At 39.0% G+C, this 14539-nt stretch overlaps 1 protein-coding gene across 4 annotated transcripts in view; it reads right to left on the bottom strand.

Moving 5' to 3' along the window:
• Window positions 1–2452: 2452 nt before the first annotated feature.
• The window catches only part of parvb (parvin, beta), a 30735-nt gene continuing 18648 nt past the window's right edge, over window positions 2453–14539 (bottom strand). For 3 of the 4 annotated variants that reach the window (NM_199726.1, XM_021470454.3, XM_005174250.6), the window contains 9 exon segments: window positions 2453–2805; window positions 6723–6795; window positions 8412–8513; window positions 8671–8739; window positions 8819–8880; window positions 11689–11708; window positions 11817–11878; window positions 13821–13936; window positions 14203–14343. In NM_199726.1, coding sequence (NP_956020.1) covers window positions 2729–2805; window positions 6723–6795; window positions 8412–8513; window positions 8671–8739; window positions 8819–8880; window positions 11689–11708; window positions 11817–11878; window positions 13821–13936; window positions 14203–14343 — 722 coding nt within the window. In that variant the 3' untranslated portion in view covers window positions 2453–2728. 4 annotated transcript variants of the gene reach the window in all.

Raw genomic sequence — 14539 nt, 5'->3', positions numbered from 1 at the left:
CCGACTTATTCACGGTAACGCAATGCTGACCTGCTAGCCTACTATAGGCTATTATTTTTCCCCACTTAATAATTTTCTTGTTATAACTGGATTTTGTTAAGACATATTTTCCTCATTAAGACAACTTATTTCTCATATAAGGGCCGATTATAGACTATATATTTATTTTTTGTAAGCATGTTTTACATGAAACAATCTTTATTTTGGCATTACATGCAAGCATTAGGTTGCTTTACTCAACACTTTTCTGAAAAGAAGGTTTTAATATTGTTGAAATCATAATACTTCTACTTCTCGAAGTTTAATCACGAGTCATTTCAAGTGAGGGAGGCATTAATACAGTTGTTCGTTAAGCACATTTCAATAACTCATAGTATTTTAAAATAAAAATGAACAATTAATTTAATCTGAAAGGAGGCATGATGCGCAAACACCCTGATAACCATCCAGTGTCTTTTAAAAACAGACTATCACTAAAGCTTGCAGATGAGTTGTGTGTGCGTAATCACCCTGCTACAGTGGGTCTATCCATAATTTCACATAGCCATGTGCAAATATAGCACTATAACTATAACACGGAGAGAATGATTCCAAACGAATGTCCAGTGTTGGTGTCACTCCTAAAGAGGAAGCGATTTCAACAATAAACTTTATTTTCAGAAAACTGTTCAGCAATGCAAATAATGCAAATATCATCAATTATGTTGTTACATAGCCGGCTTCAATGAGGAAAATATGTATTAACAAAATTCTGTTATCGCAAGAAACTATTTTTTTTTACTTTATTAAGTGAAAAAATAATAGCCTATAGTAGGCTAGCAGGTCAGCATTGCGTCACCGTGAATGAGTCAGCCTATCTGGTTTTAGAGTATAAAAAAACAAGTCTTTATCCGTTTTTGCTTTTTGGTGAGTTTATTTTTTGTTATTGGAAATAAAAAATGAAAATCAAATCATTTTTGAATTTTGCTTTTCCGTTTTTCATCATAAAAAATAATAACGAGCCGGGTTTTTTTTCATTTTAAAACTCAAAAAACAAAATTAAAAAAACGACTTGTTTTTTGTTTTTCAATATCTGTTTGTAAAATAAAAGTCCACTGACAACAAGATACACTGACCGCAAATAACAAAGGAGCAAATGATTCTTTCAGCAACCCAAAACATGAACAAACTCCCATGTTCTCCCATCATTATTCTGCAGTTATAATCAAATCCTGTTCTTAGAACAGTTAGTAATGTGCATGTATACACAAGTGTTTATCCGGGAGATTTTATCCGGGGGTGCGCACAAAGTGAAGAGCAAAAGGGGGGTTGGGGGGGTTGTACGGGGTTAGGAGTGTGCTTGTAGTGAAGAGTGGGTATGAAGATGGTTGTGCGGTGGATTCGGTGTGCATGCGGACTGAACCAAAAAGTTGGGTGGGGGGGGAATTGGGCGGGGGGGGGGGGGGGGGGGGGGGATTGTTGGCAGGTATAATTGACTGAAACTTTCTATCATACACCATTGGAACCCTTTTGGCAGTGGAAACGTACCGACAGATACTGTACCGCTCATTAGAAACGGACATCACTGAACCCCAGATTTTATAAAACCTTTCAAGTTACAAACATAAATATTAATAACATGTCATTTGATTTGAACACAATGCATGAGCAAATCTTTATTTGGGGGTCTGCCAGCCAATTCACTTAAGATCTTACAATATGTTCAAAGCTCAGCCGCACGTGTGTTAACTCACACATCATCTCGCACTCACATTACTACTGTTCTTCAGCAGTTACACTGGTTGCCTGTAAAGTCACGCATCGATTTTAAAACCTTGATTTTAACTTACAAAGCTGTTCATGGTTCTGCACCTGATTATATATGTGACCTGATATCAACCTCCACATCCTCTCGCAATCTACGTTCCGCTTCGGGGCTCACCTTGTATCAGCCCCGTTGCAAACTTAGCAGCATGGGAGGCACGGCATTCTCTTATCGCGCACCTAAATTGGGGAATGCTCTCCCCACAAACATCAGGAACGCCAGTTCCCTGGACTGTTTTAAGAAACTTCTTAAAACTCATCTTTTTATTATTGCTTATAACTTATGAGGCTTTTTTTTATATGTATTTTTATCATTATTATCATTCTTACTTTTTTGTGTATTTCATGTTCTTCTGTGTGTTGATGCTCTTGTTAGCGCTTTGAGTTTGAGAAAAGCGCAATATAAATAAAATGTATTATTATTATTATAGCGATGCCTCATGTAGCAGACACCTCTAAATGAAATGACAGTTTAGATTTGTCACGAATCAGGCCCACAAACTAATGTGAAACACATAAGGTGAAATATTAATACATATACCAAGGTTAATTAATTCAACGCATGAAGACACCTTTCATAACAAACCTCTGAATACATTATATGAGCCCATTTGTAGTCAAAGTGTCGAAATTAATTCATCCCAGCATGTAGAAAGCACCTGTTTATTTGATGTAACCACCGCAATTCTGCTAGAATAAAACACACAATGCACTTTTATGAATCATTCAGTCATTTGGGTGTTTGTAGAGCTTAAAGCAGCGGCAGGCCTCATTTGCATACAGTAAATGCGAGAAAAATATAATATTTAAATGAGCTGAATGCACATAATAAGGCTAAATACATTCGATTCTGGGCATAAATAAGCTCAATTATACAAAATACCTCATTGTTACATACAAAAGGAACAGCAGGGATGCACTTGTGTTACTCCGAGTTCTTGTAGTTGGTGAAAAGATTGTAGAGCACCCGGAGTGTCGACTTCAGATTCAAGTTCACCACGTCTGCAGGACACAAACAACAGGCGGAGGCTTGAGCATGTTGTCACTGTGAAGGGACTCGGTGTGTGTAATGAGAGTCGTGAGCTGAAGCTACAGTGTGCTGTATTGAGGAACATCTCCATCTAGTGGATGACCTGAGGCTAGTTACAGTGGGGGAAATAAGTCTTGAACACATCGCCATTTGTGTCAGATATTTCTGAAGCAGTGGTGTAGTCGGGGCTATACGCAGTGGCGCAAAAAGGGGGTATGCAGTTTATGCGGCGCATAGGGCGCCACACATGGGGGGCGCCATTGTGCCAAAACTTTTTTTGAAATTATTCATATTAAAAGTTTCAAATAATATATATATATTGTTAAAAATGTTTATTTAGCATTTTATACGCGTATAATATTGTATTTTATTAAATTAAAAAATCATTCCACCCCCCCCCCCATTTGTCATACCATATACATATTTTTATGAATTTATTATGTATCATATTGATTCATCAGGCCTTTGGTAACTTCTTAGCTCAAAACTATTTTAATTGTAGCTACAAACAAAGTTATAACATTTCAATTAAATAGAACATTTCACACAGTTTGTTTCTGTTTTTTTTTACACTAAACATTTGACAGTCTTTTTTATTTCACTTTTAGCAGTTTCAGTCAATTGTTCTAGCAAAGACAGACCTAACCCTTCTCACAGTATGCATGTGAGAAGTAATTGCAATGTTCTTTTGCCCTTTAGGACTCCCATGTCTATCATTTTGTTTTGACAAATGTAGTACAAAAAGTCCAAAAGCAAGGCTAGTCAAGGTGCTATAATCATTTAGTGAGGGAAAATTAAATTGAGAAGAAATTTGGGGTGGTATGAGATGCATTTCTTTGCGACTTAACATGCTTAATGTAATTATACCTTTTAGTACTTCAAAAAATACAGTTTCGCAGTTCTGAACACAACTGAAATAGTATGAAGCATATTGATATCTTTATGAAAAAATATCTTTAATTTATTGATGGAAATATTTTCCACATTTTATCACTTAACTGTTTTAAAATATAGTTGGATTGAAGGGGGGCCCGCAAAAGTTGAATCCGCATACCCATCAGTAAATGTGCAGTTGCGCCCCTGGCTATACGTATACGTATACTCCATATACTTACTTTTGTCCTTGAGCTGTTTAGGTATTACAACTTCTGAGGATCGATAAGTGAAGTTTAATTTATTAAACTAATTTCGAGAGGAGTCGCGCTCATGTTTAACCCAGCTGGCTCATATTAGCTAATCACGATCCTCCAATCAATGATAGCGAGTTCCTATAAATATCCTCCTTTTCCACTTACAACTATTTTCGGCTGTTTCTCAATATGCGTTCTTCAGCGGTCTTGCGTTCTCGTGAAACGCCATCATCAGCTGCCTAAGTTCAGTTTCAATACTCAAGACCGCAAACACGGAGGACGCGTGAAACTTCCCGAATGTGTTCTTGAAATCGAGGACGCACCGATGCAAACTTGAGCACCGAACTCGCTCTGGAAGTCCCAGAAGTCATTGCGACTGGAGGTGGGAAGCGCTGCATTTTATCTAGATTACTTATTAAAGTTCATAGATATTTACCTCAGGAGTTTTCCTAAATGAAACTGTGAAAGTAAACATTACCATGGACATCTTAATAATGGAATAAACACATTAAGGGTGTTTGTTTGCTGAAATTTGTATTAAAATCTGTTCTATTTATATTGTGCAACATATATTTATAATGTTTTTATGCAAAGTATATATTTTGAAAAGGGGAAAAACAATAAATCGTTGTATAAAGGCTGTAATGTTTAAATAATTTACCATTTAAAACATGTAAAGGCCATCGGACCATCAGGAAGAACGCAGCATCTTAATTCTCAAGGGACGCGTTCTCTGCCCTCGCGGCCGCCTGAGTTCGTTCTTCCGAGGACACCTGGCAAGACCGGTCTCCACAAGAACACAAGTCCGTTCTCTGCGTTCTTGGAATTGAGAAACAGCCTTCATCTTGAAGAAACCCCCCTCCTCCCCCTTCTTCCACCTTTATGCAAAATAGGTGGCTCGGCGGCCCAGCAACCAGCAGGAATTCCATTGGCTCTGGCTCCTTACCTGAGCTTCTGGTGTCTCTGCGTGGAGCTGGCACGTTTCACCGGCGTTTCAGTTCTCTCCCAAAGCCTAAATACGCTGCATTATAGACCTCTTAAACCTGAGTCTCTTTTACTAGTCGTCTCGCTCTCAGGAAGTTCACCTTGGCCTTAGCTGCGGGGAAATTTGAGATCGCCCTGAGCTCAATCTCCCCTTGCCTCACAAAGGGAGGGAGCCCTGGACTCGAGGATCCCTTGAGCTCAGGGCTCTCTCCCAGGACAGCATGCCAAATAAGCTTTCGTAAATCATGAGCTAAGTGTGAACTCTTGAATTGCGTGTACCCTCGGTATAGTCCTTTATTTTGCTGATTAGACGTCCCTAATTTACATGTATTTGCGTCCCCTTTAACTGTATGTCAAATGTTTTTTTTTTTGACTCGAGTCTTAATTTGTTGCAATTGGTGCTTTTTTGCAATAGTATGATCATCGCTCTATTCCCCGCCCCCTGACGACCACAGCAGCTGTGAGAAGTTTTCATTAGAGTTTTTCAAAGACGACAGGTCAACTGAATGATGTCTCGCTAAAACATTCAGGTAAGGTTATAAAACACTTTAGACCACTTTATTTCTGTTTCTTTGCCTACTTTCATTTAAAATGTGGGTTGGGTGGGTAAAAGTACACCACTTTTTTAGGACTACACCACTGTTCTAAAGGACTTGAAATGTTCACAGGATGTTGATGGCTAACAAAGAAATCTATATATGCACAGAAAACAAATCTAATAAGCTTCCAAATGAAGTTCTGTGTAATAAAATGAAATGGCAAAGGAAAAAAGTATTGAACACATGAAGAAAGGGAGGTGTAGAAAGGCAGTGAAAGCCCAGACAGCAGCTGAAATCTCAGTAGTTCTTCAGCAACTCTCTGCCCTTCGTCAGTGTAAATTAATTTCAGCTGTTTCAGTCCAACATCTACATAAGCAGGAGGATGAAGATGGACATTTCAGCAAGACAATGACTCTCAAATGCTTTCAGAGAAAGAAAATCAAGCTGTAGAATGGCCCAGCCAATCACCTGACCCGAATCCAATAGAAAACACAAGGTAAAGACCAAATTTGACAGACGAGATCCACAGAACCATCAAGATTTTGACACTCTGTTGAAGTCTGTGGAAAACTTACACCTGAGCAATGCATGAGACTTCATTCTCCATATGAGAGGCGTCTTTTAAGTTGCCATCAGCTGCTTCAGTCCAACATCTACATTAACAGGAGGATGAAGATGAAACCATTTCAGCAAGAAAATAACCTAAAACACAGCCAAGGAAACTCTCAAATCCTTTCAGAAAGACAAAATCAAGCTGTAGGATGGCCCAGCCAATCACCTGACTGGAATGCAGTAGAAAATACAAATTAAAGATCAGATTTGACAGACGAGATCCACAGAACCATCAAGATTTTTACATTGTTGAAGTCTGTGAGAAACCCACACCTGAGCAATGCATGTGACTTCATTCTTCATGTGAGAGGCGCCATCACCAAAAAAGCCTTTTAAATAAAGTATTAAACACATTTCAGTAGTTCAGCGCTTTCTTCTTGTGTCACTCAATTGTTATTACACAGATTTTCTGACCTGTTTGTTTTGTTTTATTTTTATGTTTGTATTGTTTGGGTTTTTACCAGAATTTGGTTTAATTCAATGTCAACAGCTCCTTTAGAAATATTATTCCCAAGAAAAACCATGATATATCTAATACTTATTTCTCCCACTGTATGTTTTGTTATCTGAAGGTTGAGTGTGTAACGCTGATGTAACATTGCTGGCACTGATTTGTTTTGGTACCTTCTGGTCGAGCTTTGGGTTTCTGTAATCCACCATCTTGCATCAGCTCAAATGCAAATGCCACATTGTGCACCTACAAGACAGAAAAACACTCCAATAATCCTCTGCATTGCTAGCAATCAGACCAAAACTCTGTTCTGGATTGTTTCATATAGAAAAGCTTAGGTAAATGGCAATTTAGAGAGTAGGTTATACAGGTTTTTAGAACGTTCTAATATATTGCTAAAAGTCCTCAATGACTACACTGCCTGGCAAAAGTCTTGTCGCCTATCCTAATTTAGAAACAATAATAACAACTTGACTTCTAGTTGATCATTTGGTATCAGAACTGGCTTATATGAAAGGCAAAGGCCTCTAGATTACGCTTATTTTACCAAAATAAAATATGATCATGCCTTGATTATTAATTATTAAATTAGGACAGTCTGACTTTGCTTAGACAAAAGTCTCGTCTCTTAACAGAAATAATTTCCAGTATAGAATATTAAGTCATGCTGCAGTGGAGACAGAATGAATATTGTGTCTGACTCCATCATGAGCTTGGAGGACTGCATCCATACATCTCTGCAATGACTCAAATCACTTATTAATAAAGTCATCTGGAATGGCGAAGAAATCGTTCTTGGATAAACTTAACGTAATGTTTAATGTTTTTGGATTCATCTTCAGTGCCTCCTCCTCCATCTAACCCAAGACATGCTCCATAATGTTCATGTCTGGTGACTGGGCTGGCCAATCTTGGAGCACCTTGACCTTCTTTGCTTTCAGGAACTCTGATGTGGAGGCTGAAGTATGAGAAGGAGCGCTATCCTGCTGGAGAATTTGCCCTCTCCTGTGGTTTGTAATGTAATAGGCAGCACAATTGTCTTGATACCTCAGGCTGTTGATGTTGCAGATCTCTCACACACCCTCATACTGAATGTGACCCCAAACCATGATTTTTCCTTCACCAAACTTGACTGATTTCTGTGAGAATCTTGGGTCCATGCGAGTTCCAGGGGTCTTCTGCAGTATTTGCGAAGATTGGGATGCAGCTCAAGAGATGATTCATTGGAAAAATTGACCTTCTGCCACTTTTCCAACTAGAAGTAAAGTTAATGTTTGTTGCTCTTACAACTCGGATCGACGACAAGACTTTTGTCAGGTAGTTTACATGCATCTAAGTTCAGAAAACATTGTAATTTTATCAGAATAATTAGTAAGTATTGGAATACTTGTGTAATGACTACAAAACAGTTGGTTTGAATCAATTCAGTGCTTAAGGTCTATAAGCCCCTCCCCCTTTCATAAGCCAACTCTGCTCTGATTGGTCAGCTGGCCAAGTTTCTTTTGATTGGTCTTTACATGTCAGAAATAAACACATTTAAAGTGCTGCGGGAAGCGGGATTATGCAAATGTTTATGCTGATGTAGATCAGTAGCAGGGCCAAATATTCCTAATATAACAACTCCATAAGGTGATTCAGAGTCGACTCTTTCTTTTGAGAGATAATACCTTTATTTATCAACCCAAAACCCATATGATCTGCTCTTTAATGCCGTCAGAATGACAAAATAATCAGACATTAAATTGATGTTCGTTGATTTTATGAATACAACTGAAATAGTATCAGATTTTTCCAAACAAATCAAGCTTCATTATTTATTAAACCCCAAGAAACATCTACATATATTTAAATGTCTCACTCACCTTCTGCTCAAAGTTTTCTGGCGTGAGGTAGAAGTTGTACAGCGGCACAAAGTAATTTTCCAACAGTCCCATCAGCAACACCAAATACACACCATCTGCAAACTTCACACACACACTTAGAGGCTTAGAAACAGCTGTTTATCTATATCTATATAATATATCTGTACGACAGACAGACAGATCGGGCGAGTGGACAGACAGACAGATAGATGTGGCGGACTGACGGACGGATGGACAGACAGATAGATTAAATCCATACCTGTGTTTCCAACTCTGTCACCTCCAGGTTTAGTTTGTTCAAGTGTTTATTCACAAATGTGATCAGCGACTGAAAAATAATAATTATTGCAGGTTAAATCTGAATAATCAGTCTCATCATCACACATGCAGTCTGAACTGATTCTTACCGTTTTCACTACATTAAGTTTATCAGGCGCATGATCCAATAAGGTGTCAAAAGCATCACGTTCTGCAAACAAAAAATATAATAAAAAATAGAGACATATCTAAAACAAACTACTGGAAAATACATGCGATACTATATACACTCAGCGGCCACTTTATTAGGTACACCTGTCCAACTGCTCGTTAACGCAAATTTCTAAACAGCCAATCACATACCAGCAACTCAATGCATTTAGGCATGTACAGCCTGATCTCACGAGAAAACGTAAGTATTTAACGTTTAGCCAGTTTAGTGGCTTATTCGTACGAATTCGTATGAGTTCAGTCGTACGAAATTGTACGATTTTAAAAAGGAGGCGTGGCACCCAACCCCACCCCTAAACCCAACTGTCATAGGGGGATGAGCAAATCAAACTAAATTGTACGAATTAGATCATACAAATTCATTTGAATTAGCCACTAAATCAAAAAGTTACGAATTGCCGTGAGATTGTATTGGCATGTAGGCATGGTCAAGACGATCTACTGCTGTTCAAACCGAGCATCAGAATGGGGAAGAGAGGTGATTTAAGAGACTTTAAATGTGGCATGGTTGTTGGTGCCAGACAGGCTGGTCTGAGTTTTTCAGAAACTGCTTATCTACTGAGATTTTCATGCACAATCATCTCTAGGGATTACAGAGAATGGTCTGAAAAAGAGAAAATATCCAGTGAGCGGCAGTTCTGTGGGCGCAAATGTCTTGTTGATGTGAGAGGTCAGAGGAGAATGGCCAGACTGGTTCAGTAACTCAAATAAGCACTCATTGCAACCGAGGTCTGCAGAACAGCATCTCTGAACACACAAAACGTCCGACCTTGAGGCAGATGGGCTACAGCAGCAGAAGACCACACCGGGTGAGACTCCTGTCAGCTAAGAACAGGAAACTGAGGCTACAATTCACACACGCTCACCAAAACTAGACAGTTGGAGATTGGAAAAACATTGCCTGGTCTGATGATTTCTGCTGCCACATTCAGATGGTCGGGTCAGAATTTGGCATCAACAACATAAGAGCATGGATCCATTCTGCCTATCAACAGTTCAGGCTGGCCATGGTGGTGTAATGGTGTGGGGGATATTTTCTTGGCACACTTTGGGCTCATTAGTACCAACTGAGCATCATGTCAATGCCACAGCCTGCCTGAGAGTATTGTTGCAGACCATCCCTTTATAACCACAGTGTACTCATCTTCTGATGGCTACTTCCAGCAGGATAACGCACCATGTCAAAGCGTGAATCATCTCAGACTGGTTTCTTGAACATGACAATGAGTTCACTGTACTCAAATGGCCTCCACAGTCACCAGATCTCAATCCAATAGAGCACCTTTGGGATGTGATGGAATGGGCATCTGCGTGATGCTATCATGTCAATATGAAGCAAAACCTCTGAGGAATATTTCCAGTAGCTTGTTGAATCTATGCCACGAAGGATTAAGGTCGTTCTGAAGGCCAAAGGGGGTCCAACCCGGTACTAATAAGGTGTACCTAACAAAGTGGCCAGTGAGTGTACATATATAAATATGTACGTACTGATTAAAGGTGCTTTCACACCTGTGAATCGATTCAGTTGTTCCGAAACAGAGATTACAATTGTTACATTGTTGCTCTTTGCTCTTGGAGCGGTTCGCTTTCACACTGCAAAGTTTCTAATCGGACCAAAAGAGCTAAAACAAGTCACGTGCCAGTAATCTCTCCTCACATTGGTCAGAGTGTCAGGGTTTATTTTGCAGCGTCCCGCTCAGCTGTCAGGAGAGGTGGTGGTTTGGTGGTGATTGACAGGGTGCGCGCGCGATGTGTCTGAGGAGAGATGCAGTGGGGAGGGGTGAGAAGGGTGCGCGACGATGCCTATTTGAGGACCGGGAGGGAGATGCGAGATTACCGGGAGATCATCACTCGTTTGCGGGCATCCAGAGACTCACGAAACTTCCCACCATACTCATAATTCTCTCTTCATATAGCCTTATGCCTACATATCCATAAAACACTGTGATATAACCGCGCTCGGATCGGAATGCTTTCTCACTGCAATCGAACCGCTCCAGGGTTCGTTTCAATCGAGCCGAGACCACCTCATTCAAGCGATCTCGGAGCGATTACTTTGGCGCGGAACAGAGCGCGATTACCCTGTTCACATATGCCAAACGAACCGCGCTAACTGGGCAAACAAGATACGTTCCGAAACAAAAGTGTAGGTGTGAAAGCACCCTAAAACACACTCTTTCCTCTCTATATTCACCAAACAGTTACTATTAAACACTCTACATTACGAAGACTGGATAAGATGATAACAAAAAAGTATCATCTTTTTGATGATTAATGCTGTACAGTTCACCCTTCTCACACCTTTCACTTTTTGATGGTAATGCAGTAACATGCACCTTTTGTGGAGCTGCTTTGGAGCAATACTTATTGTAAAAAGCGCTATACAAAAACACTTAAACTAAATTGAATTGAAACAGGTGATTTGTACATCTAGATTGTTGAGAAGGGGACTTTTTTAACACCAACAGTCATGAGTTTTTTTTCCATCTATTGAACCCAAAAGACAATATTTTGCTAACCACTGACTTTCAAAATGAGCAAAATAACATAACAGTCAACCATTCTTCAATATATCTTCTTTATGTTCAACACAAGAAAGAAACTCAGGTTTGAAACAAGTCTAAAATGAGTAAATGATGACAGATGCTTCATATTAGGGTGAACTCTCCCTTTAAGATGCTTTTAATCATCGTCCCAAAAACTTATCTAACCTCTTATTCTAGAATGACCTGTATTTTTTAGTAGGTTATTGAATAAAACCTACACAAAAGTGTGTGAAAACACTCACCTGACCTTCCGATCATCATTCTGTTGGAGCAGTAAATACAAAGTCAGCATCAGGTCACACACGACAACACATATTTATTGTTTTTTAACCGTCTTTCGCCACTAGATGGCCATACTGAAGCTTCTTACTCTGTTGTGGTGCTTGTGAGTTGTTTGGTCACATGAGCAGTCTGCAGGATTCCCTCTTTTTTCTGTCACAAACACAAAGGTGTGAGCAGACTGAGGGTATACAGTCACAATGATTCCCCCTCCTGTGATTTTTATTTTTATTTTTTTCAAATATTTCCCAAATGATGTTTAACAGAGCAAGGACATTTTCACAATGTGTCTGATAATGTTTTTTCCTCCGGAAGAAATCTTATATGTTTTATTTCGGCTAGAATAAAAGCAGTTTTTAATTTTATTTAAACCATTTAATGTCAATATTATTAGCTCCCTTAAGCAATACATTTTTCCATCATCTACAGAACAAACTATTGTGAAACTGTTTGTTTAATATGCATTGCATTCTGTTTTGAATTGTATTTCTGTTTCTGTTAAGGACTTTTATTTTGGTGTTGTTTCCTCTGCGGAAGAGGGTTATGTGTGTGTGTGAAAAGCACAGCAGGTAGAGGGTAGAGTGTGATGGGAGGAGACTCGTGTTGATCTCCTCCACAGTTTTTGGAGATTTTGCTCAATAAAACAGTTAGTCGTCAGTAAAAAAATAAAATAAAAAATAAATAAAAAAATGTGTCTAGTTTAAGGACATTGTTACTTAAGTTTGCTTAAAACGGGGACGTTTCTTTCCCCCCATGGTAACTAATGTGAAGCTGTTTGTTTAATATGCATTGTATTCTGTTTTGAATTGTATTTCTGTTTCTGTTAAGGACTTTTATTTTGGTGTTGTGTCCTCTGTGGAAGAGGGTTATATTTGTGTTTGTGTGTGTGTGTGTGTGTGTGTGCGTGAAAAGCACAGCAGGTAACGGGAGGACGGAAGTAACTGTGACGGGAGGAGACTCGTGTTGATCTCCTCCCTAGTTTTTGGAGTTTTTGCTCAGTAAAATAGTTAGTCGTCAGTATTTTCAAGTCCATCGTCTTTATTTACATTCACCCACTAGTAGCCAAAATCCACACCTTACACTATTATGTTTAGAAATATACTGACCACTCCTCTTCTATATGCGCCAGACATGGCCTAATGCAGTGTAAGGTGCGCCATAGAGTTTGTTTAACCAATGCCAAATTAGCCAAATTTTTCCCTGATAGAAGTGATGCCTATCATTGTTGTGAGCAGTCTCCTGCCAATCATCTCTAGTTGCCCTCAATTGAAAAACTTCTGGTCCAGTGTTTCTGACACACATAATAAATCTATTTACATAAATTAAGGGCCCTATCCCAGGGGTTTCCAAACTCGGTCCTGGAGGGCCGGTATCCTGCAGATTTTAGCTCCAACTTGCGTCAACACACCTGCAAGGATGTTTCTGGAAAGCCTGATAAGAGCTTGATTAGCTAGCCCAGGTGTGTCTGATTGGGGTTGGAACTAAACTTTGCAGGATACCGGCCCTCCACGACTGAGTTTGGGCATCGTTGCCCTAACCCATTGACAGCCCTTTTTGGTATTTCAGAGAGAGTTGACTTGACTGTTGCATCTCGCCAGGTTATTGCTTTTTCTACTCTTTTAGCTAGACGAGCCATACTTATCAAATGGAAACAGGTGATTCCTCCATCACATGACATGTGGATCCCAGAAATGTTTAGTTACATAAAACTTGAGAAATTAAGATGTTTACTTGCTGTTTTTTTTGTTTACTTGATCTTTTTTTATTTGTTGCTTTTATCATAAACTTGCTCATTTATTTATTTATTTTTTATTCGTTTAATTTTATTTATTTTTTTTCTTTCAAAGGATATATGTTTGTTTATAATTCATACATTTATTTTATTTTGAGGAAATAGTGGGAAAATAAGACTATATAATTCTATAATCTATAATTCTTCCTATGTTGTATTGTATACTATGCTGTATTGTCTTCTTCAACACCAATAAAAAATGTATTGGAAAAATCTTACAATCTTAAGGGAGGGGGGGGGGATTAATAATTCAGACCTCAACTATATATTTATTTCACCTTTACCTTTATGAAATTATCTTACCTTGACCACAATCACCTGGACGGACACGTGCTCAGGTAAGCGAATGGGAGCTGCATAGTAAATGGCTAACGCTAGCAGCAGATACACAATGGACACCAGGTTCTTGGAGTGGATGGCTGAAAAAGAGATGGAAAATTAACTGGTTTGATGATACATTTCTGTATATTTGAGGGTTTTAAATGCTCATTGACTCAAAAAGAATGGTGGAAAATAATGTAGTGACAGTCAGTGGAGTTACTTTTTCAAAATATCTTCTTTTGTATTCAACAGAAAAAAACAAACACAAATGTTTGGGAACCACTTGAATAAGAATAAATAATGAGTAAAGTTTCATTTTTGAATGAGCTGTCTCTTTAAATGCGAGTGTGTTTTGGGCGCTTACAGTCGACACTCCACTCTGTGTTCCAGTCGAGCGGTCGCAGAACTCCGTTCACTGCCTCCAGAACCGTCTGCAGCTTCTGCTTCTGTCCGATCTCCGACTGCGTCACTTCTGCCACATTCAGCTTATAACCTGACAGCTTCTCTGAAGGACAGCACACAACATCTTCACTTTAAAGTCCGCATTAAGACGCTTACCGTTGGGTATGAGGGAATGATGCGAAAATAAAGCCCCGCCCCCTACTCAATATTCCATTTCAGTTGGAAGTACATCAGCATACTAAAATATAAGTCTCCGCGACTTCCGGTTCACGCTTTAAATGTTGCACAATACAAGTTAA

Source organism: Danio rerio, chromosome 25, assembly GCF_049306965.1.
Source record: "Danio rerio strain Tuebingen ecotype United States chromosome 25, GRCz12tu, whole genome shotgun sequence".
Classification (NCBI taxonomy): Eukaryota; Metazoa; Chordata; class Actinopteri; order Cypriniformes; family Danionidae; genus Danio; species Danio rerio.
This window is presented reverse-complemented; position numbering and strand designations above follow the sequence as displayed.